General features: G+C 36.7%; 2 protein-coding genes across 2 annotated transcripts in view; both read left to right on the top strand.

Moving 5' to 3' along the window:
- Positions 1–1,593: 1,593 nt before the first annotated feature.
- The window catches only part of LOC118737661, a 196,844-nt gene continuing 172,278 nt past the window's right edge, over positions 1,594–26,159 (top strand). The window contains exons 1-3 of the mRNA XM_036468328.1: positions 1,594–1,950; positions 5,758–6,461; positions 6,546–6,626. Of these exons, the coding sequence (XP_036324221.1) occupies positions 1,737–1,950; positions 5,758–6,461; positions 6,546–6,626 (999 nt within the window). The 5' untranslated portion in view covers positions 1,594–1,736. The remainder of the gene's footprint in view (positions 1,951–5,757; positions 6,462–6,545; positions 6,627–26,159) is intronic.
- LOC118737662 (testis-specific serine/threonine-protein kinase 1) lies at positions 23,801–24,700 on the top strand. Its single transcript, XM_036468329.1, has one exon. The coding sequence runs from the start codon at positions 23,801–23,803 to the stop codon at positions 24,698–24,700; it is 900 nt and encodes a 299-aa protein (XP_036324222.1).

Genomic DNA, 26,159 nt, shown 5'->3' with positions numbered 1-26,159 from the left:
ATATGCCAATAATATGACTCAAATACCGTATAATTAGTTAAATAAAAAGCTCCTTAAAAGCAATTTTAATTACTATTAAAATAACTATAAAAATGTATTGGTAGATATTTCCAGATTTGGTGGATTTTTCTCAAGTGGATGGTAAATATTTTTTTTCGTCAGTGGCAACCCTGCATACATATATAGCAATATAAAGTAGCTCTTAGACGTGGCCAGTGCGAGTCCTTTTCAAAAGTCTATCAGACTGAAGTATTTCCAAGAGAGATTGCACGAGCAGTTACACCTTGCATGTAAAATGGCTTTCCAAAGCAGTTCTTATTTCTGGAAAACAAACTTTCCGATACTACTTTTCATCTGTTTACACTGTGAATAAGTGCACTTTCAACTATGTTCTAGGCATTTTTACGCTTATAACAAATTTAATGGCCAGAAAAATTTACTAAACCTGCTAAAAGGTATACAAAACCATTACAAAATGCCTATTTTTCAGATAGTATTCAACATTTCTATAAAACTCGATTGGTTTGACAGAACTTGCAGCAAAAATGAAAATTGCAAGTAAGCACGAGCGAAAGCGATTTGTATAATTTCAGTTGCAGTTGCACCTTGCAATTTTTATTTCCGAAAGTGAGCTCTGGAAATCTGCAAAAAGGACTCCCTGGCTGATTACGCAGGAAAGTGCACTTACGATTTCGCGTTTTGAGAGCAAAATTCGTAGAATAAGCACTTGCATTGCCACGTTTAACCACGCCTTAAAGGTGCCTTAAAAGCGTATTTGGATCACGGTCCAGAACAAAGTCTGACATTTACAAGCATGACACGTTCTAGCAGAGAGTATTAGTTTTCTTCCGATTCAGGTATAAAAAAATTGGCTTTCTTAAATTTTGCCCTTAAAGCGCCAATATACCACACTAGTAGTTTGACAAACCTGCTTTAAATCAAATTTTTTCCTTTTGCCATACACCATACAGGCATAACTCGACCAAGCAGGGAATTTTATGCTATGAACCGAAAGAAAGCTAAAATTCTCGGCTTGAACGAGCCATGTTTGGTGTATGGCGGATTAAAAAAGTGTAGGTTTGCCAAACCGCTTGTGTGGTGTATTTCGCTCATAACGTCCTCAATCGGTGAAAATTCGATTGCGAATGAGGCGTTTTTACCATACACTACACAAGCTGTTTGATCAAACTTCAACATGCCGGCCAGAAAAAAAATAAAATTGGATTTTTGTTCAAATCTTCAAGTGGTTTGTCCAACCGTCTAGCGCCACAATACACCGTACAACAGGTTTGAACTAAATGGAAATTTCGTCTTGTTTGGCAAATCGTTTGTGTGGTGTGTTTGACACTTTAATGATAATATGCAACAAAATCCCACCGAATTTCATAAAAAAGCTCCTTATGCTTGCCTTGAAATTGCTAATAGTAAAACATAGGCAAAGAATAAATTGTATAAATTTTTTAATTTTAGTTCGAAAAAATTAATTTGTTCCACATTGCATAACACAAATATTTCCCATATATGAATGCAACCCTGCAGTTTGCTACAAGTGTTCCATTTGCCATTTCATTCCAGCAAACAGTAAATTGTCGGTCTTTTGTTTTCGTCACTCGTTCGCATTTACAATCATATGTGCATTTGCACGCCATTTAATTTTTACCGTTTGTTTTGGGAGTGCTGAAATTGGAAAATTTCTCAAATTAGACCTCAGTAAAGTTCGATTTAGTGCAGAAAAAATGTTTACGATTCGAAATGAATCGAAAAAGATCAATGCTCGGGAAAGAATGGGCCCGCCGATTGTAAATACAAGTGCTTGCGAAAAAATTCATATCTCAAGTCAGCCGGCAAAATTGTTTGATCGGAAATTCGTGGCTACTGCATTACGGAATACACATTGCTGTCCCAAATGTCGCAGCGAATATTCAACCAACTATGATCTCCGTATGGGCGGTAAGTTTTGGTGGGATGCTCCCCGAGACGGTATTTATTATTATACATATATATTTGATAATTGGGAAGTGTTGCGTTGCAAGTGCATCAAAAAAGAAGCCGCATTCATTTTGTTATGTACAGTATTTCCCGGTTTTAAGCACCCACACAAATACTCAAGCTATAAATACAGTACATAAAGCATAGAAGGGAAAATATTTGGGAAATGTTTAGCTATTTGTACAACGATCTGGGGAGCTGTTTGAAAATAGGGGAATTTTAGATTTTTAGATTTAGATTTTTTGCAAGGAAAAAACAAAGTTAAACTTGCGTCCGAAGAAGGGCGGCTGAACACCTTTTGCACCGCCCCAGTGATGTAACCTTGGGAAAGGATGAGGTAACTAGAATTCCCTTTCTGTGTGGTAAACCTGGGGCTGCCCATTGATGTCTATTTTGGTTACTGGGTGTTTTATAAAAATATCTTGTATATAAAAATGTATATACAAATTTATAACAAAAATTTGCAACAAATACCATGCTTCCAACCGACATTATTGCTAAATTAGTGCACAGATTTAGTAAATTAAATTTTTGTAATAAAGCGTGAACTGTTGTCTACAAGTGTGTGTAAAAGTTTTTTGATTCGATTCACGCGCTTGGGCACAGCAACCCAAAATCGTTGTACAAATTCATAAACGGTGCCCAAATATTTGGTTATTTGCCCCGAAATGTTCGGTTATTTGTACAATGATTTTGAGATGAGTAGCGGAAGGGGAGGGGGTGTGGCACGTAACACTACCAATTAAAAGAGCACAGGCCAAGCTTTAAGAAAAGTGATCCTTCCCCAATCTCCCCATTGCAGCCCCTCGGCTTGCATATTTGAAAATTGCATTGCGGCATTATACTGCGTTTAGAAAAAGTACCTCTTATTAGCCCAACTCCGGCTATGCTGACCACAGTATTTTTGAATAGAACTTCTTTGTGCAGAGGGGGCCTTCAGCCGCGAGATTATAAACCTTGCTAAGTAGGAGGGTGCCGCACCTAAAACCCCAACCATTAGACGGAGTAAATGGAAATGTTCCGAATAGATTCGAGGCATGTACCAAAATATGAAGAAAGCGTGGCACCGCCCACCTTTTCAGTTTGAAAAATCAAAGAACAAAGAATTCAATGACACGCTCCCCTTTCGTCTCCAACTGCAAGGCTCCTCAGCGAGCCCCCTAAAAACATAAAATTTTAAGCCTTTGACTACACTTATACATATCGTCGCCCGTATTCCAAAAACATTAATGTGTAAAAATGGATATTTTGGGACCTTAAGTTTGAAATTTTTTTTTTACCAGACAACTCTACATTTATGCAATTCAAATCATGATACAAATTATCATACCAAATACAAATTAGCAAATTATTTATCATGTTTCAAATTGTAAAATATCTGGTTTCCGTGTACGCATGGTTTTCTGGGTATTGGTATAACATTGAAACGTTAATCAAATCAACCCAATAATTCAAAACTGATAAATTTGCACATTCATGCTTCTGGCATAAGGGTGACGATGTGTCAATACAAAATCAATACAAATAATTGTACAAATAACCGAACCGTACCCGATATAAGCACCTAGTTATCACTTTTAAATGTATCGATAAATATACCGATAACAATATCGGTAAATATACCGATGGCAAACCGATCAACAATATCGATACTAATATCGAAAACTATGTTGAACTCAATTTTGATAACAGTATCGATGAATATGTTGATAAATATATCTCGTCGTTTAAAGTGCAATGTCAGTTACGCAGTTTTGCAGAAGACGATACGCGGTTTTGTACTTTAAACGATGATCTATAACAATATCGTTTATTATATCGATAAAAAGGCCGATAATTATATCGATAACAATACCGGTTATTATATCGATAAAATAGCGATAAATATATCGAAAACTATATGCATAACAAGATTGATTAGTAACGAAAATTCCGATATACCGGTAGATTGCGGTTAATATCCTAGTGTCCGCGGTGAAGAAGTCTGATGCGGAGATGCGGCGATCTCCGAAATATCGGCGATAACTTCTACCATTTAATAACTATTGTTGATTTTCCACAATAATTTTTATTCAAAATGGACTCAAGCCCAATAATGTTGTTGAATATGATTTATTATCAGGCCAATCAATAGCAAAAAACAAGTTTTAGGAACTTATTTTATTTTTTTATTTCTTTAATTAATTTCTTTTTTTAATTTACTTTTATTTTAATTTTTTGATTTTATTTAAAAAAAAGAAAACTTGTTTATTTCACTTAATTTTTAGAAACTTATTTAGTCATTGTTTATTATTTTGATTTTAATATGCTTTTCTTTTGTTAATTTTATTTTCCTTCAATATTTATATTTTGTTGTTTTGAATTAAAACATATTTTTGTTTGATTTAATATATTTTTTACGGTCTTATTTTGTTTTTGGTTCCTTTTTAAGTAAATTTTCTTTTAATTTTTATTTAAAAACATTTATTTCATGTATGCGCAAGGGTATTATAACTTTGTTCGCATAACGGCTGTTTGCAACAGCCTAAAGAAAATCGAGATAGATATAGACAAATGTATACATAAATGATCAGAATGAAAATAGAAGTCGATTAAGCCATGTTTGTCTTTCCGTCTTTCCGTCCGTCCGTCTGTCCGTGTACACGATAACTCGAGCAAAAAATGAGATATCTTAACGAAATTTGGTATATAGGCATCCCTTTATCCAAGGTAGGTTGCGATTGAAAATGGTTAAAATCGGACTGTAACCATATAACGGTATTTTCGAAAAATGCAAAAACTATGATATTTCTGTAAATATTTGATCCAAATTGTTGAAGTTTATTATGTGAAGTAGAGTTTTGGTACAAAATAATATTATTATAAAATTTTTGGAAACTAGGTGCATTAGAAATTAATTCGCTGAAAATTATTCAAATCGAACTGAAATTGCATCGGCTTACCGTATAACGGTAATTTTCCGATATTTCAATAACTGAGGACGTTTTCAATAACTGAGGACGTTCATTTACTCCAAGTTAATACTTACAACAATCTCTCACCAATAAATAAGACTGTTATAAACTTTTAGGTAGTTTTGAGAAATTTGGAACGACGATTGTTGACACCTGCGCGGGGTATATAAAATTCGGTTTCGCCCGAACTTATACTTCTTTACTTGTTAAAAATATTTTTGCTTTATTTCATTTATTTTTTGTCTAATTTTCTTATATTTATTAGTTTATGTTAAAGAGGAAAACCATATAAATTTTAAAATGCGTTAATTTTCCCTATTTCAGTAGTAACCTCTCGATAAATGACTGCTGTAATAAGCTGTAATTTTTGTCATGGAAACGTTTACTTCACAGATCTTAATATTTTTTAAAATGTCTATGCAGATTATTTTAGCAAAAGTTTTTATGAAAACGAGAGCATATAGGGTACAACACAAAAATAATTTGCCTTCAAAATTAATTGTTTTGCCTAAAATTCGTCTTTGAGTGCACAAAGGTAGATAGTTGCCAGAATTGACAATTGTCTTATGAATTGCATTGGAAGATGATTGGTCTTAATTTAAATCTTATTCTTGAACCTGCTATTAGCATGTTTTTATTAGATTAATAGCATGTGCATACATTTAAGAAACACTTGTTTCCGTCCCAACCATTTCCGTTGCGTTTGCCATTTTGTCAAAATGTCACTAATCAGAATAGGACTTGATTTTCAAAGACCTTAATGACATACATGGGAGCCTAAATTTTCTCACGATTATCTTCCGTTTTTTCACAGATTTGCACGTCAAAAGCAATCGCCCATTTCTACTCTCCTGTGGACATAATATGTGCGAAAATTGCATTTATCAAAATCATCAGAATCTTGTTTGTAGCATTTGTCAGCATCCAATTATCATCGACAAACGCAATCCACCATCAATATCACTGAGTTGTATTGGATTGCAGCAAAATCAACGCCACCATGTCCAGCAGCGACATGAAAATTTCAATGTACGCGATTTCTTTTACATGAATTTCTTTTTAATTGGCGAATTGAATCATTTGCGATTCTATCGTCGCGAGAGTTCGGCAAATAATTCGCTAATGATATCTGGCCAAAGTCCGCCGTCACCTTCCAACAGTGCCAATCGTACATTAGCTTCTGGCGCGCAGGCATTGCTACAAGCGGTTATCTTACGATGCTCGGAGTGTGAATTAGAGCCGGCAGTGGGCTTTTGTCGTCAATGTACCGTGCACTATTGTCGCATCTGCTATGATTCTATTCATATGTACGGAAAGGCACTGAAACGACATGCATTCGTACCGCTGGACGATGGAAGAAATCCGAGTAAAAATTCAAAAATACCGCGGGCCACAACTTGTCATAAACACCACAAGCGAGTCAAGGATCGTTTTTGTCGCACATGTCAATCAGTTTGTTGTGGGTTATGTGCAAAAACAGAACATAATGGACATCGCTGGATTCTATTGGCAACTGAGGTGGGCATCAGTGGGGAAGGCTGGGTTAATGTGTTGATTATTCCGATGAGATAATAATTTTCTTTTTTTTTGTCTACATTATAGAATGAAGGAATGAGAGATGAAATTGAAAACATTTTGGCATCGGTGAAAATGTCGCGGGAGAATTTACGCAAAGCACAGAAGGTAAGTCACATAAATATAGCACAAGCATTTTTAATGCATCCAAGAAGAGTTTTAGTTTTAAAAGCCGCCCGCAAATGCACTTGCCTCAAGTTTTGAAGAAAAAAGTAAAAACACAAGTAAGTTTTAGCAAAAAAAAACCGACTTCAATTCTCTTAACCAGATTAGTATGCAAAAAGAATTACCGAAATCGGTTGACGTGGTCCAAAGTTATACGGTAACATACATAAAAAAAAAATATTCCGACGAACTGATAACCTCCTCCTTTTTTGGAAGTCGGTTAAAAATATTTTAAAACTCTAGGGCGGAATCAAAGAGGGTGTGTTCCACAGAGTGGAGTCTCTACCCACTGCTGTTTAACTTCTGCATCTCAGCCGCCAGAGAAAGTTCCACCGGTCTCATACTGACGACTGCTCGATCGACCCGTTTTCATACACCAATATCGACATAAAAACTAAGGGTTACAGCTTGCTTTCCTTCTCCGCATATATAACAGCAACTGTTACTAAAGTACAAATCCGCAAGCAGGTCCTCAAATTGTTGGTCGGTAGCAATTTAAGCAAAGAGAACTAAACAAGTATGACGCAATTTGCCGGCCTGCTAAGCTTCCACATATCTAAAATCGGTAACGCTTTAGATTCTTCTTCAACAGACCGACTTGATGTCACGAACGATAAGTAAGTTCCGCAATTATAAGCTGTTGTTGTTGTTTTACCGGCTACCAAGCACCGCTCGGGTCGGTTCATCCATCAACGTTGTCGTCTGTTTCAGCTAAGGGAAGGCCCAGGAAGTGCCCAACTTCAATAGGATCTGTCCATAGGGCATTGGTTGGACACACCTTCGTTTATTCTGCTGAGGTATGGGTTTAACCTGCTGCATTAGCCAGAGCGAAGTTGGGCTCCCGAGGCAGACAAAGTTCTGTCCCGTCCACGTCGGGTGGTTGTGTGCCCAGAACAGCATTCACATAACTCGAGACCGACTCGCTGTGAATGCCGTTATGGGCCTGTCGGTATGTAGTTGGGTCCAGAGGTTGTTTTATGAACCTCTGGACTTCGTCCGTCCGTTCGTAGAGATGCCTCCTGACGTGCCAAGGCAACACACATCCCTCACTCCCCGCATAACAACGTGTCTCCTGAACCACATGAAGCTCCTTCAATTTAACTCTAACGTATTTCAGAACAAGATCCGGCAATTCGTAGAGGTGCCTCCTGACATGCCTTGGCGAGGGCTCTTCTGCAAGCAGTTGTCTATTTGCTTGACCACGTCTATGGCTTCCCACTAGAAACAGCCTGCAAAGCATGGTGTTATGCTCCTTGATGGGGAGCATCTGGACCTCGTCGTGTAGATAGTGTTGGGGGGACATCAGAAGGCAACCGCTCGCTGTCCGAAATGCCGTGTTCTTACAGGTCTGTGCTTCATCCACTGCGTCCTGGTGGTCCCCGCCAAGCACACGGGCGCTGTATAGTTTAGAACCGGCCGGCCAATTGCCTTGTATGTTGCCAACAACGTTTCTTTGTCTTTTCTCCAAGTGTTGCCGGCGACTTGGGGACATTGTTGCGTTTCTGAGAGCAGACTGTCGAAGGTTACTCCGAGGTTCCTCGGGTTATTCACTGTGGGTATTGATTCGCCATAGACGTGAATACCCAGTTGGAGTCTGACCTCCTTCGTCGAGGTGGTGAATAAGGTTGCCGAGAATTTTGTAGGTTCTTTGCAGTGAAGAAGTGAGAAAGCTCGGCGAGATAACCGTTTACTTTCGAGTACAAGTCATCAATTCCATTCCCAGACGCCATTATCCGGCAGTCGTCAGCATAAAGAGACAATAGTGACTCCCTATGGTGATTGAGGTAGTTTTGAAATGTAATAATTAAAAATAGCGGGGATAGGTCACCACCCTATGGTACCCCCTGTTTAATTCTTCTTGGTTTGCTGTCTTTGTCCCTAAAGATTACTGACGAATGTCGACCACTCAGACAATTGCCGTTGGTTCTACCCCGTGGGAATCTCACTTTTTTTTTGCTGGAGACAGCGATTGATAGACTAGCCAATGTAGGAAGGGTTTAGTAGTTCTAGTTCCATCGTTTTTTTATATTTTTTTATTTATAAAATTATAATTCTTATTTAGTATACATACAAATGTATATATGTACATCGCTATTGAACTATGCATCATCTACATTACTATAAACTAAGGTTTTATTTTTTTTTTTGCAAATAAATACAAAAATAAGCAGTTAATGAATATGGCAAATGGCAGATATAATCATTAACCAAGCATCAATTTAAATAAGTTCCTAACAGAGCTGTTAAATTTCAATTACGATTAGTAATCATTAATTTTTTGCATTTTTTAATTTTAATGATTATTTTAATTTTCTTACATAACCCAGCAATCAATAATCAATAATAATTAAGAATAATCAAAACTAACCATGGTTAATTGCCATGATCAAAAATATTCAGAAACAATCAAATAATTAAAATCAAATTTAATCAAATATTTTTTTTTTCAATTATTTGATTATTTTTAATTGTTTGAATATTTTTAATTATTTGATTATTTCTAATTATTTTATTATTTCTAATTACATTTATGATTATTTTTAATTATTTTTCCAAATACATAAAGCTGTGTTTGGCAGGCAAAATTTTAAAAAGTTAGTATTAAAAAACTGAAACCAAATTCACTGTACGATTAAACACTTGTACAAGTAAGGAATGATTTCTTAGAGACATTGTCAACTGTCTTTGCCATTTATTAATACTTTCAGAAAGAATTTTGTAAAGGACACAAATAATCACATTAATCATGTAATTAAAATTATTGTTTAATTATCTTTTTTGAAAGTAATTAAAAAGGTGCAAATAATGGTATTTAATCATTAAACGGTTACCCAAACACAACATGCTTTGATTAACAGTCATGATTATTAATCATTATTTAACAGGTTCATAACCAATTTTCTAAAAAAAAAATTAGTTCTAGAAATCCCTTTTAATTGTTATTCTACAAAAATTAAAAATTTAATATGAAAAAATATTGAAATAGCAATCAAAAATGTCATTCTGATTATCTCTTAAATTGCATTCCCAATGGCTTTCCTTCGTACTTTACTTTAAATTCACTAAACATATAAAACTAAATACAATTATACATACATACGTATGTACATACATACGTATTTATGTAGCAATCAGCTTGATAACTGCACTTCGGTGCAAATAAATTACATTTACAAAAACACATTTGCCCCCAGTTTTCCTAACCTTCACCTTCACCTCAACCATCAACTCCTACTTAACATCTATCGCACATCCTTTGCACTCTCAGCGCCATAGTACATTTTCGGTCCCATCTGACCAGCTGCCCCTTCCGCTTTAATTTCGATTACTTCCACTTTTTCCACATCGATATTTGTCGTTTGACGCACTGGCTTGGGCGATGCTTGTATTTGTTCTTGATTTTCATTTTGCCGCAGCTTCGTTTGTGATTGCGTTGTCGTCGTCTCCTCTGGTGGCCGCTGTACAGTCTCTGTCGTCAACGTTCTACTAGTTGCTTCTTCAACATTTCGTACATTATGCGCTGGTATACGCCGCTCATCTGCACTCACATCGTCATAGTCGGGTCCTTGTGTGGATGAGACCACAATGGGTTGTTGGCTAAGCGCAAGCATGCCATCATTCTTGGCTACTGTAGGAGCCGATGCTGTGGGTATAGTGGAGCTTTCGAACGTATCAATGCTGCCACGTTGCGATATATCATCGACCTCATCGTCGATTAGCAAATTACGCTCAGAGCTTTGCTCACTAACGTACGCATTGATAACACCGTGCCTATTAGGCGCACTCAATGTTCTCGGTAAATTGCGTAAGTCGGCCACTGTGGTCACTTCTGTGTCTTCGACGTCGTCGTCGGCAGCATTATTCACATTCTCCGCGTCGCGCACGCCATTGACTTCTTCGCTTTCGATATGATTGCTCGTTTGTGTAGCTGATGTGGCTGCAATTGCTGCAGCGATTGCTGACTTTTCCACTTTCTCCTTTTCAATTCGCATTTTTTCCTCCATTTCCTGGAATTTCATTGCTAAATACCTGCAAGGGGGAAGGTAAGCTAAATTAGCTAGTGGGCAGATTGATGGTGTACTCATATTTGTGCATACTTATCAACAAGTGGCCCACTATAGTCTTCTGGGAATTTCGGAGTAAATGGCAAAATGTATTTGTACAGTCGTTCGTTCAGTACGTACAGTTGTGCGGTTGTGGAGCATTTCACATTGAACCACCAGTCACATGTAAGGGCGATCTGCAAATGGAAATATTAATTTATCGAATTCATCCGGCTTTTAATTCAAGTAACTATTCTGAAATTTTATATTCAATTTTTATGATAATATACTCGTTCATACATACACATGTCATGTGTATTGAGAATTGCACCTACCTGACTGAAAATGGTGCCATTAGGACAGAGGAATGATGCTTTGCCGCCATTTAAATCGCAGTAGTGCCACACTTGGCAATTCGTTTCAGGGTCACCGAAGAAACCTTTATACCGCTGTTCTGCGCAATTGAAATTGGTTTGGGGTATGTCAGCTAAGTTGGGATAATCGATGCCAGCACGTCCTGTGCTCGGTCCAGGATGCTTGTCTGCAACAAAAACAACAAGAAAACATCAAAGTATTCCAATTAAAATGTTTTCATTAAAATACACATAACAATTACTTCAAACACCCATTTCACCACTCACTTGGTAAAACCGGTGACAGCACGCTGGAAAGGTCAGGCGCGCCACCATTCACCTCTTCGCTACCCGTGCTATAGTCATAGTCCTGCGAGGCAGCAGGTCTTTCATGGTGTTGTGCTGGATTTGGCACAATTGTTTGCGTTTGCTTTAGATTCTCTAGTATCATGACTAGAGTCTTAATCGAATTATCAATGTTTTCTGGCGTCAGTGTTCTTGGCAAGTGATTGCTTGCCTGCAGCTTATGCAATATATCCGCCAGTGAAGATGAGCGTATGTCTGGCAATTGATTGGGATCGGCAACGGGTGTTGTTTGCGCTGCAACTGGCACAGGTGGATTATAATACTCGGGTAAATTTACTTGTTGCTTCCCTTGATGTGACGGTGATGGCGCCAATTGTCGCGGCGGTGGCGCTGGTGGTGTCAATCTACTTCCAATACCACCCGAATACTTTTGTGAAGGCCTCAACTTTATTGCTGGTGTTGTCGATTTAATAACATCACCAAAATTGCTCTCAGCATAGATGTATTTTGGTTTGACTGCTGCAGGCGTCACACTCGATTGGGGAATGTGTAGCGGTGGTTGTGGTGGTGGCGGTTCTGCGGCCACGATTGGACGTCTTGTAGCGTAGCTGTTCGATTTGCCTGCCTGCGGCAATGGTTGCAATCGTAGTGTCGGCTGTTGCTTGTAGACAGGCCTGCTAGTGGAGTCATAAAATTCTTTGCCAATGCCGCCGGGTGTAATCTGTGGTGGTGATGATGTTGAAATGACAATGAAAGCATTTTGTTGTGCTGTTGGTTTTTGTGGCGCAACTGCTGCTGCTGGGCTGTGTTGTTGCTCGTCCTCTAGTGATTGCTTGGGATCGTCGACGATATAGTCGATGTATTGAGTTGTTGGCGGCCTGTGCGGGTGGTTATAAGAATATAAAAGTAAAGAAAAAGTAAGCTTCTGCTTGGGGACCACTCAAGTTTAAAAAATATGTTTTCTTTGGCAACCGCCATAGTCAACCGGTTACAACCGGCTGCACACTAACACATAGTAGAAGCTACGTTTGAATACTGGTCCGCACAATACCCAAAATTATAGAAAACATCTTTTCTCAGAGCGGGTGTCGCTCGGCAAGCTAAGGAAAGATAAAAGTGTACATCTGCAATGAAAAAAGGTTCTCAGAAAGCAAAAAATTTCTGTTCATGGCCAATGGTTCCTCGATTTGTGTGAAATATCAGGACGCACATCGCAAACTGGAAGGGAAGCTTGACCAAGAGTTAAGAGAGCAAAAAATGTCAGTGTCAACTATTTATTTGATTGAACGCAGGGCTACATACAAAAATGCTTTCTTTATGTGTCTCCTATGCCAAGCCTTTGACCTAACGACAATACCCTGCGTTATCTACCTCCTGCCCAACAGACGGAGGGGCCCATCTGAAGAACGACAGCTGGTTCAACAGAACGGTGACCAAAAACAGCACCGATCCGGACTGCACTGTCCCAAGCCGGGCTCAAAGTTTGTAAATTTTTAGCCAATTAGTTTTTGATAATCAACAAAGCATAATGAGCGATATTTGAGATGATCCAAAATGATGTCTAAATTTTCACTAGTGCATAAACCAATGTTACCATACCAGACCATGCCAGATGAGACTACAATAAATGTCATTGATTTGCGAAAATTTTCCAAATTATGAAATTTTTGCGCTGTCCAAATGAAACGAAAATTCTATGGATACGTACTACTTTCATGCCAAGTAATGCATAAATTGAACATTTACATACATGAAATATTTACTCACCCCAAACTGTTTGCATATTGCGGTTGTTGCCTGTAGACACCGCCATTTGCACCACCCTTTGCCACCAAATGTTGTTGCTCCTGCTGATGCTGCTGGAATGCGTCCAAAGCTTCGCTCACCAACGTACGCACCGGTATTTTCACAACTTGCTTTAGCGTAGCCACATTCGTTGGCGGTTGATGATTCGACGGCACATGCAATTCTGGATGTGGATACACTGCATGCCTTATAGGACTGTGTTGTGGATAGTTAACTTGTGCGTTCGCATCTAATTGTTGCTGATTGGATTGGTGAGCAAATGGTGACGGTGGCGGCGGTGTGGGTGCGGATGCGGATGCTGGAGCTTCATTTTCACTTAGCACAAAAATTTGCGTTGGCGGCTGCTGTAAATGTTGCTCTTCCGATTGTTGATGCTGCAGCTGCTGTTGTTGATGTTGTTGGTTCGACTGTTGTTGTTTAATAAAATTTTCACGCCCCTTAATGCGGTCGCGTTGCTTCTGTTGTTGCTTATTGTAACGTATGCGCTGCTGTAAATATCGCACGTATTTTTCCTGTGGCGTCAATGTTTCATCATTGAAATATGCGTAGGAGCCGTCCGGCTGCAGTAATTCCTGCTGCTGTTGTTGCTGTAGCGGTGGCTGTTGCACCAATTCCTGCGTCGGTTCAGTACCGACGAAAAAATTCTCCAGTCTAGGCGACTGGAAATGAGGATATTTTTGGCGAGGTCGCGTCGAATAGCGATGCGATTGCTGTGATTGCGAATGCTGATTTGGATGCGTATGTGGATGTGCTTGTTGTTGCAGTTGTGTTTGCTGATTCACGGTGGTCAATAGCGTTTCTTTTTGTTGTGGTGTGGATGATAATGGTTGCACAGGTGCTGATGCTTCATTGATTATGTGATAGGTTGGGCTACAAATGACCGCATACGAAAGATAACAAGAGATCTAGTGAATAAATACACATGCATGTATGTATGTATGTATGTGTGTTTATGTACGAGTATGAAGGAGCTTAATTCGCGCATAGGATTTGGTGATTGACGAAGTGTTGTAATAAGAATGCTAACTAAGTATGTATGTAGGTATTTACGCAACCATGTACCAATATGTTTGTTAAGAACATTATGAGTAAAAAATTATGTTGAATGACGCTACAGGTTATGCCTTTGGCTAAATGTTACTCCCATGAAAAGGCGCATACGCCTACATTCTCTCACACAACATATGTATGTACATTCAATTCGATCCGGTACGGTACGGGATGAGCTGCATGCCATGCCAACAGCATTGTACTAGTCGAAGGCAATGTCGCAATATGCATTGAAGCACTGCAATTTGCTCGGTTTGCCTCCAGTCATAGTACATATATGACATGCATTTTCAATTTGCAGTTGTAAATGTCGTCAATATCTATGTACATGTGTGCAATTATTATACTTTTATATATGTATCTACTTATGTAGATATGTGCATACATAATTAATATATTGCTAGCATTGGTGGTCATAACCGCCAACATAAAACGAACTGGAAATTTGCCTTGGTAAATTAATATATTCATATATGTACATATGTATGTATGTATGCATGTACAAATGTATGTATATGCACGACTTTTCTCAAATAAAATTATATGTATTGCAAAATCTAAACATGTTTCTTTCAGTGTCACACCTGTTTTAGAACACAGATTATCATACTTGCATTTAATAGTTACTAATAAGTTAACCGAAGATTATATAAGAAAGTGTTTTTATAATAATTTGTTTATATGGGAACCTAATTGGAAAGATTCTTTCTCAGGGTCAACAGGAATTGTATGTATGTATGTTTGTAGTATGAGTATACATATGTACATTAGGGCGTATCACGAAAAAAAGTTTAGCCTGTGTCAGTCTTATTTGAGTACTTATGTCGAGAAAAATTTTGGGTGTAAATTTTTTTTTATGCACCCGCTAAATCGTGTTTTTTGCTATAACTTTCTTATTTGTTATCCGATTTTTTAAATTTTTATGTCACCGCAAATGCCTCGCTCAGGACTATAATTGAATAAACCCTAACCCTTTTAAGCAAGGTCATCATCGTTTTTTGAGAGTTTTAGATTTATAGTATATAAAAATAAAAATCTAGGAGTAATTCCAAAATTAGTGAAGGCATAAGTTAAAAAGGGGATTAAGGCCAAAACTGTTTAATGGCCAATTATAGTGCTGAGCGAGACCTTTTCAGCGACATAAAGTTTTAAAATATCGAATATAAAATAAGAGCAAAAAAACGCAATTTAGCAGTTTTTAGCGGGTGCGTAACAAAAATTTTTACACCCACAATTTTTTTCTCGCCATAAGTGTTTAAATAAAACTGTGATACACGCTAAACTTTTTTATTTAGTTTTCAGAAACCTATTTTATATAATTTTTTTAAAGATCTCATTGTCTTAAAAAGAAAAATGCAAATTTTTTAACTTCATTAAATTTTTCGAAACTTATTTTTTACAACATTATTTAGTTAAATATTTTTAAGTTTTTCAATTTAATTTTATTTTTGGTTGTAGAATTTATTGTTAGAAAAAAATTATTTCATTTAATTTTTAGAATATTTTTTCTATTTTTTTTTCTTTTTTAATTTTTAGCCTTTATTTTAAAAACAAAAACTATTTTCTTTTTAATATTGTTCAATTTTAAGTACTATTTCTTCTTTTTTGATTTATTATTCGTCGTTTTAAAAACCAAAATATATATTTTTTAATTTCATTTAAATTTTAAAATATTTTTTTTTTATTTCACTTTATTTTAATTTTATTTAGTTTTATCTTTTTTTTTTAAATTTAGTTTTAAGTAAAATATATCGTCACTACACACGAATAAAGGCGCGATAGTTTTTTGATGGCAAAAAAAGGCGCGTAAAAAAATTTTGCGAAAAAAGATGCTAATGAAAAACTTCGGTGAAGTATGTTAAGAGTTTTTGACGCTAAAGTTTTTTCATGCGTCTTTTTTCGCCGTCAACTTTTGAGCTCACGCCTTTATTCGTGTCTAGTGACGGTATGTATGTATATATTTTTTTATTCAATTTAACTTTTAAAAAACCTAAATTTTCTCCTCTTTAGCAGATCTTTCATTAGTCTTGCGAAAGACAGTAAAGAGCTTTCAAGGTAGTTGCCAGATTTGTCAACAGTCTTACGAAAGACAAAAGACTCTAGTGAATTGAAAGAAGGTTGCCAGAACTTCCGTGTAAAAAGACTAAATAAACTTATCTTAGAATGATGTCCGAAACATATTTATGCATTCATATTTCTAAAACATATTTAGGCCGGAAAGTTTGGTAGCTTTTACCACGAAGTTTGCAGAATTTTCAGTTGATGCTTTTCCAACTTCAACTGAAAAAATTACTTAAAAATACAAGAAAAACAATGCGGTAAAGTGTGCTAGGAACACATACAGTTGTCCACAAAATAATAGGAGTGCGATATTTTGACCAGTTTTGGCAATTTGTCTTTTGTTTATTTAATGTTTATTATTTTTTTATAAAAGCCTAGCAGGCTATACAACAAACACCATATAAATTCAGATTTTAAACTTTGTATAAAAATTGTAAAAATTTTGCAGTTTTTCACCCAAATTTCAAACTTTTTAATCAGAATCTTTAGAAAAAATTCTGGTATGCAGTTTTGTAGCACATTCAATTCTAGTCTGAAGAAGTGCAAGTTTCAAAAAAATTCCGTTGATTTTTGAGAATTTTTTTGGTTAAAGGTGTTTCACGTTTTTTCCATACAAAGTAGAGCTCTCGATTTTGTTCGCACATTTTCAAACAGCCCGGGTATATGAGCACCGAGTACTCGCACAGTTGTTCAATGCTCATTACTCGAAAATTTTCGAGCATGAGCTCGAGCAATTCGAGTTTTTTCGAGTAATTTGAGCAATGTTTTTTTTATTATATTGACATTTTTGGTAGCAACTTTTTAAATTTTTGAAATTATTGATATATAATGCAAAGATTGTTACATTGGTATTTAATAATATTATTTATTTAACATGAATTAGAAAGTAGCTGCTGACAAATACAATTTACAAATTCTCTTTTGTTTATGAAATTGTTCAAAAACTCGAAAATTTTGAACAAATATTTGAGCAGTTGAGCAATGAACGAGTTTCGAGCGAGTATCGAGCTACTCGCATTGCTCGATACCCGGGTATCTAGAGCTCTAATACAAAGTATGTCGACAATTTTCTTTTATATGGAGGACACTGCCAGAAAAAAAATTGCCAAAAATCAACGGAATTTTTTAGCCGCTTGAAACTTGCACTTCTTCAGACTAGAATTGAATGTGCTACAAAACTGCATACCAGAATTTTTTCTAAAGATTCTGATTAAAAAGTTTGAAATTTGGGTGAAAAATTGCAAAATTTTTATAATTTTTATACAAAGTTTAAAATCTGAATTTATATGGTGTTTGTTGTATAGCCAGCTAGGCTTTTATAAAAAAATAATAAACATTAAATAAACAAAAGACAAATAGCCAAAACTGGTCAAAATATCGCACTCCTATTATTTTGTGGACAACTGTACGTTTTCGCCGAATCTTAGTAGAGAGTATTCTCATAATCCTTCAAAGGATCTTCCGAGAACTCTAAAATTTAAGGACATATAATTCAGTAAATCTCTGCGCTCAGCCTCGGTAAAGGCATGGGATTTTCGAGCAAACTTAAATTCCGCATTCGTTTTTTTATTTTTAAGTTATTTTGACAGAAGAAGACGTAAGGAAAAAAACTAGCGATACATCAAGTTTTTTTGCACCAAATAATAATAATGTTAGATCGATTTGTAATTTTCACCGCTTAAACGTCAAAGGTGTGGCTTTTTAATTATGCGAGCAACGACTCTCCTTATAGCTAGACGTTTCAACGTTTCTACTTGAAATCCATTTTGAAGGATCTGTAAACTTCTACTTTAAATAGCAGAAGAAGGCGGACAGTTTCATAACAGAAGTTTGTAGCCAAGGATTCAAAATAAAACCCTACAGTTATTACAGATTTAGAGTCGACTTTATTTCCACTATGAATATGGATGGAGATTTTTAATTTAATGGTATTAGACCTCGCTAAAGAGCGGAAGACCTATGTTCGATCGACGGCGTTTTCGATCCTGGTGTGAAACAGTTTTCCACGTGTCGGAGAACGTTCTTTAAGAACTGGATTACCACCTGAAAGTGGTTTAAGTATTCAATACCGACTTGACTACTGATACCCTGTGGGCTTATAAGGAAGGAGTGCTTTGATCTGAAACTAGATCATTTATCTCCTCTATAAGTACGGTGACCATCCGTGCGGTATTACACGGGACAGTCCTCTTTTTTGACAAATTGCCCTGGTAATTTAGATTATTTTATAGGGGACGCTAAATGTTCTGTATCTCCTTTATTGTCCTTTATCTATCCCGTATTCGGTGTTCGTTATTTGGACGCCTTAACAGCTCATTAAAATGGCATGCCTATGAACCAGTTTTAAATGATGTTGGTATGTGATCGTAATTTTCTCCATAAGCGGTTATCATTTTCTAATCTGAATGCCTGTGATTCGAATTGATGAACACATACAGGGACCAAAATAAAAATTAGCAGTCTACATTTTAGCAAGGTTCAACTAATTGTCTTTTGTTTATTAAATGTATATTATTTTTATTTTTTTTTTTTTAAGTAAAGCTTTGTTCCTAACAACAACCAAATAAATCCAAATTTCCGACTTTGTGCAAAAACAATGAAAATTAATTCTGCAAAGTTTGACTTATATTTCAAACTTTTTAATCGGAATCTTTAGAAGAAAATTTGGTTGAAGTTTTGTAGTTCATTAAAATTGCTTATACTAAAGTTAGAGGGCAACGTGCCGCGCATTTGCTTCCCTATCAAAAAATCAACAGAAAGTCCTATCTACTTCAAACTTTTACTTTATTATACGAAAATTTAACGAATTTTTTTTAACAAATTTTGTGGAGTAAAAATATCGAAAATATGTGTGATGTTACTACAGGGATGCTGTTTTAAGCTTAATACATCTAGGATCATTTAAGAAGGTTTTACGATCTGTTAGCCTTTGTGGAAAAATTTAGCAAAATAATTTTTGTCCCGTATTCGGCTCCCATAAATAAAGCCACCGTAACTATAAGCCGATTGCTTCTGTCATCTTTGTAGTAGTGACTTGGTAGCTCTCTTTCAAAAGAATTTATTGAAGGTCATTTACTCATGAGGCCATCCAAAATTAATTTATTTGATTGTGAAGCCATTATCAGCTAACACGTATCTTTCTCATCATAAGAATTGTAAGGCCTTAAAAATGTCAAGGTGTAACGAACTTTTTCGCTTTTACACTGTTTTATGTACATACTTCTTCAATGGTACAAATTAGAGCTTATTCTAAACCACCAAATTCGAAAATAAACTAAACAAAAATCACGGTGTTAAAATTGAAAAAAAAAACAAAAACAATTCAGGCCCTTATACTTGCACTATGCTTGCGCTGCTGTGATTCAATCTAAACTTGCTTCCTTGACAAATGCGCCCACTTGGAACTCCATTCACATTTATGGGAAACCAAAAATGGCATAAAAATTAAGCGCAAATGATGGCACCACGAGCCATGCGATTTTTATTACTTGCAACATAATTTTCCTCTTAACCTTTTCTCCGCCCGCAGTGCATGCAACTTTTAGTGGCAACCAAATAGCAACGCGATAAAGTGAGTGCTTCAATTGGCATTGTCATTATTGGTAAGGAAAATTGCTGAAATAAATTTTACCTTGTCGTTGAATGTGGAATCAGTGCTGCGCCGGCGGCAGGTCCTATTGGCAACTCCGCTTGTTGTGATCCGTGTGCAGCGGCTGCTGCTGCTGCTGATGGAGCGCCTGTTACAGTAATGTACTTTTGCTGTTGCTGCTGTGGAAGTGTCTCCACTGGCGAAACATCTGGTGTTGCTAGTGTGTATTGTTGTTGTTGTTGCTGCTGGTGCTGCTGCTGCTGCTGCTGCTGTGCCAGATTGACTGGCTGCATCTGCAACGGTGGCGACAGATCGTCAACCAACACCACAGTGGGATTGTCATAGCCATAATTAAGTGCGTTCGCATCGTTATTGTTGTTGTTGTTGGCATTGGCGTCGTTGGCATCGCCGCTCACTGGCGTGTAAATAATCGGTATAAAGTGTCCGGGCAGCGTATTTGATGGTGTAAATGGTGTTAAATTGACTTTTGTTTGTTTCGGACGAGTTTGCTGGCGAAACAGCAGTGCTGGCGCGTGTTGCTGTTGTTGCTGCTGCTGCTGCTGTTGTTGTTGTTGTTGTTGTTGTAGCTCGTGTTGTGATGTAAATAACAACTGTTGTTGCTGTTGCACACCATGGTTCCGAATCGTCTTCTGTCGTTGTGGCTGCTGATGATGCTCATACGGCAGCTGTTGCAACGCTGGCGGCTTTGTGGGCGGAAAATGTTGAACCGTTTTGTGCTGTGAATTATTTATAATGTGATTAATTAAATTTTCCCGTTAGTTGAACAATGTTAATGCCTTGAGCTTTATCGGCTTATTCTTTCGCACTTACTTTATGCTTTATGATCGGCGCCACCGTTGGTCCAGCAGGCGGGCCGGGTGGCAGTAAATGCAACACAGGCAGTTTGCTGCTCTGAGTATTTATTGCTGACTGGGAGAGTGGTGGTGGCGTTTGACGCGGAATAGCTGTTGGCGATGGACCAGCTGCATATGCCATTTGATGATAAACATCGCCTGCATTTGAAAGAAAATGCTGCTGCTGTGCCGCTGGTGCATAGGTCAACTCACCACCAGCGAGACTGCCTGGCGGTGGCACTCGTAAATGCATGTACTCCTGCGGTATGGGTATATGACCACTGGCCGGTATTAAATGGCCTTCAATAGCTATTGGTTTGGCATATTTGCCGCCGTTCGGAAGAGCACCTTTGGGCTGTTGGAAGTTGGAGAAATATATAATTCGTTTATGAAAAGTTATGTTTTTCTAAAAAATAAAATAAATATGTGTATAATCAACGAATTATTTCCACAATAGGTCTAGAGTTACTGCAGGAATTGTTAGTACGCTAAAAACTTTACCAAATACATACATATGCAAATACGTACATACAGTGACTCAAATAAGTGACCACTTGTTGATTTTTTTTTTAATATTCAAAATGATTTTCAAGATAAATTTTAAAGTTTCAAACTTTAAAAAAAAATTTAGGAAAATTCAACAAATTTTCATCAAAATTTCGAACTTTTTAATCTCAATCTAAGACCATTTTTCGGTATACAGTTTTATAGCCCATACGTTTGAAGTCACGGTAGATGTATAGCTCACAATAGTGTTCAAATTGCATTTTTCGGTTAGGGAAGGGAAATATTTTTTTAACAAGTAGAAACATTGAAGCAAAAGTTGTAAAATAAATGTAATATCTTTCGTTTTTATTAAATACATTGATTTATTTGAATGGAATTATGAAATTTTAGTGTAATTTAGTGAAGAAATTTCAGAGATCTAATTATTCGAGTGTAAATCATGACGTATTCTGTGCGGAACATAGCGCCATCCTTCTGGAACCACATGGCATCCATGGCATATCGTTCAATTTGAATGAAAGTATATCGATTAACATCATTCTGTAGAACTCGACGTTTACGGTAATAACCTTTTCAACGGCGTTTTCCAAAACGGGTACGGCGCAATGACGAAATTCGTATCGTCGCTAAATATGATTATTCGGGCGAAATTTTCGTCCTCTTCCCAACGCCGTTGTGTATGCCCAAGTGCATTTGTGAAATTTACGAATTTTTTTAAGTCGCGGGTTCTCCTACACGCTTTTACAGACAGTGGCGATAGTCTCTACCGATCCTGGCATTCCTTTGACGTATGGGAGCTCGGTGATTGTTTACAGAACTCGTTGCCTACAAGTTGCTTAAACCGAATTACGCGTTTATGAGTTGTGTGCTAAATAAATTCTATATCACAAAATCTAATTTGGCTTAAAATTAACCAACTGAGTATGAAACAATGTCTAAAAATTAGGGTCCAAATCATGGATCCGTGATCCGAAACTCGATTGGAAAATTCATTTTGAGATTACGGCACTCAAAAATGAACCCGATTTTGCAATATACATAAATTGTAATTTTATTTGATTCGATTCGAGAGGAGTAACTATTCGATAACATATGCCGTGGTTCGGGGCGAGGTCTGATGGGGAAGTAATTTGTGAAAAGTTCAAAATTAAAAAAGAACCAGTCAAGTCTTAATTCAAGGATTTAAGTCCTTAACATTTGGCGTTGCAACTTTGAGATTTGAGCTGTAAGTCTTCTTTATTTAGCCTTTCACTTACACCTTGCACTGCATATTGCTGATTGATTGGAAAATCCGGTGGCAAATAGAAAGCCATATACGGTATTAAACGACGATTGCGTTCGGAGGCGCTAAGCACAGAGTCGCCAATAATTGTGGAATTAGTCGCGGAATGTAAAACTGTATCCTGAAGTTGAGACTGAGTGTTGTTACGTGGCTTCGGATCTGGAGCGACTTGTATGCATTGGCCATGCTTGACGAGTAGAGCTGGAAAAGACGAAAAAAAAAAACTTGATTATACATATAAACATACATAGATGCTTGTTTGCTTGAGAAATTCTAGATGAAATAAATAAATATTGCTTGCTCAACCTACTCGTCCCAATTTGTGTGTATCTTGGCGTTGTCATACAAATAAAATGACCTGCCGGTATGTATGTATGTACTTGGGGGTTCTAGTATGATTGATTATGGCATCTTAATGTAACTTAGAGGCTGTCACTTAAAAACTCTCTTAAATGGATGTTGCTTATATTTGGACAGCCGAAACTTAACGTAACTTAATGCCACGTCGAAGTCTGTTTCATTTTGATTTTCTTAGTTCTAAGTTACGTTAAGTTAAGTTGATGGTGTTAATGGTTTTTTCCAACCGGTGGTCCGGAGCCCCTCCCCCTTACTTTCAAGTTTTCCCGTTATATACAAAAAATAGTACACTAAATGCATAATGGTTTCTAGCCTCCAACTCCCTCTAAATTTGAATCTGATCGTTTATGTAATTTCATTTTATTGTTTTATTTTTATGGCAACTTTAAAATTTTTACCGCTTTTTCAAGCTATGTAATCTTTACTCTAAAAAGTTCGGGTTCGGTTCGGTTTCGGTCGAACTGCAAGAAAAAAGACCAGTGTTCGGTTCGGGTTCGGATTCGACCGAAAATTCGAGCTCGGTCGGACACTAATATTCACTAACTCCCTACTTAGTCAAATGCAAATCTGTGAAAATTCGTAATTTTTTCATTGGATTTCCGGTTCATTGCTATGAAGAAACCATTGAAGTATGGAAACAATGAAATTTGAAATAAAAAAAGGAATGAATTGATAAAACTGACTAGAACTCTTTTCTCAACAGCTTCTTTTCCAAAATTGTCAAAATTTCTTTGAAAGGAGATTAAATTTTATATATATTTATTTTTTTTTATGAAAATTCTTTGAAATAAATAAAAGTTTGCATAAACATTATTTTGGTAGACTCTTTCGAGTGCAAATTCAAATCATCAGAGTACCATCTTCAGATGCAATTAGACAAAATTTCAACATTATAAAAATCCAGCAATTATGTCAAAATTTTCGACAACCTCCAATCGCCAACTGAACACGCGCAGCTCCGACATCGATGCCCTGGCACAGCGTGGCTACAATATCGGACACAAAATTGGTGAGGGTTCTTATGCGACCGTTATCACAGCCGGCTATGCAGATGACGCCGGCCACGGTGTACATTTGGCCTGCAAGATAATTGACAAAGCTAAGGCACCCTCAGATTTCGTACACAAATTCTTTCCACGCGAATTGGAAATTCTAACAAAAATTGATCACCCGAATATCATACAGATACACAGCATATTGCAGCGTGGCCCGAAAATCTTCATATTCATGCGGTATGCAGAGAATGGTGATCTATTAAGTCATATCAAAAAATCGGGACCGGTTGAGGAGCTGCAAGCGAAAGCCTGGTTCATGCAGATGGCCAAAGCTCTAAAGTATCTGCATTCACACGATATTGCCCATCGCGATCTCAAGTGCGAGAATATATTGCTTTCGAAGCGTCTCAATATCAAATTGGCGGATTTCGGATTTGCGCGCTACTGTTGCGACGAAAGCGGACGTGAAATAAAATCGGAAACCTATTGTGGATCGGCCGCCTATGCTGCACCCGAAGTGGTATGCGGCCGCCCCTACGATCCCAAATTGGCGGACGCTTGGTCACTTGGTGTCATTCTATTCATAATGTTGAATGCGAAAATGCCATTCGACGATAGCAATCTTAGTAAGTTGCTGGACGATCAGCGTAATAAAAAGTTCGCGTTTCGACGGAAGCTACAAGATCAGATTACGGCGCAGGCTAAGGCCTCAGTGGCTGTGCTGCTGGAACCGGAGCCACATGCGCGTTGGAATCTACGCGAAATATTAAATTGCAGCTGGCTGCGTGCCGACGAAGAGGAACCGTTGGCTTAGTCTTAAATACTGTTCGAACGTCAGTAATCGTCATCTATCTTCGTTTTGGGCAGCGTATCTGATGATTGGTTTTGGACCTAAAGCTAATGTCTTTGAATTTTTGTATGGGAAAAAAAGAAATTTTTATATTTTGTTTTGATTTGCGCATGTAAAATGTTGGTCATTCGTATAGATAGCCAGAATTTTTGGACGTGAAATTGCTATATATACATACATACATACATGGATATGTATATCGCGTATTTTTTGGTTGAAAATTCTTAAACTTTCTCAGCTCATTTAACAGATTTGATTTTAGAAGAAATGCATTCGAATGTAATATTTTTTAAATTTTTATTTTGATAATAATTTATTTGAATTGGCCTCTTATATATTTTTGTGGTCGTGGACCAAGGCCAGTACCAAATTAAGGCCAATTTCTCGTATAACGGATGGTAAAAATTAATTAACATTCGCCTCCCTCCTATAAGGAGCTGTAAATCGATGATGTGGTTTAGAGCCTATTTCTAATACTTTTCTCAGTTATATGTGTCACAAAATATCTTAAGCTAGTAAAAAAAAATTAATTATAATAAATTGTTATTGTACATTTTAAAAAAGTGATGCTCCGTTTGTCTGTCGTCACGAAAACCAGTATTTGTGTTTTGAGATTTTTTGAAGGAATGGAAGGTTATATTTGTGCCCAGCCATCCAGAGGTGTAAAGTATTGTTGGGCGGAGTATGTATCTTTAAATTGCAAAATGTCTCTTCCGAAAGTATTTCAGATTAAAATGTGTGGTTTCGAATATTGAGAAGAAATTAAAAGGACTGTTGCTTTGTATTTTTACACTTTAGAATTCAGTGTACATTTGGATAAGAAGGGAAATTCGACTAAGAACAGAGCTGGGTAAATGCAATTACATTACAATTACAATTACATTCCTCAGTAATTGTAATTAAGAATCAATTCCTACAGTCCACAGCACAGGAATTTATTACTTTTTCAATTACTTAGAAGTGGTCTCAAATATATATTTCTTTCTTTTTAATTCAATTAAAAGGAATTGAAATTGTTATTGGAATTGGAATTAAGTGCTAGTAATGTAATTTTTTCCAATTCCTTTGAAATTTTCCGGCAATTTCATTACCCGGAATTGCAAGTGTATTTTAGTTTTTCCAATTACTCAGAGGGGTTGTAAAAGTACTTGCTGTGGACTGAAGGAATTGATTACTAGTTACAATGCCTTGTAATTTGTAATTGAGAGTAATTTATTATTTATATAACATCAAATTTATGATTAGTATTGAACTAAAATTGTTAAAATTTAATTGTATGCTTTAGTTATTTCTGAATCGTCCGCACAACATAAGTTTCAAATGATCCTCGGTAATAGTTGCCCTTTTTGTGCAAAACGATTTTTATTTTTTTTTTTTTAATTTTGACATTTCATTTGCGAGTGTTTAAAATTGCACGCTTTGC

The sequence above is a fragment of the Rhagoletis pomonella genome, unplaced genomic scaffold (genome assembly GCF_013731165.1).
Source record: "Rhagoletis pomonella isolate Grant_MI unplaced genomic scaffold, Rhpom_1.0 Rhpom_scaffold_00004, whole genome shotgun sequence".
Classification (NCBI taxonomy): Eukaryota; Metazoa; Arthropoda; class Insecta; order Diptera; family Tephritidae; genus Rhagoletis; species Rhagoletis pomonella.
Note: the sequence above shows the minus strand (reverse complement) of the source record. Positions and strands in the feature narration are given on the sequence as shown.

Coding starts and splice junctions, on each gene's coding strand:
- LOC118737662 (XM_036468329.1), top strand. CDS start 23,801: ATGTCAAAATTTTCGACAACCTCCAATCGCCAACTGAACACGCGCAGC.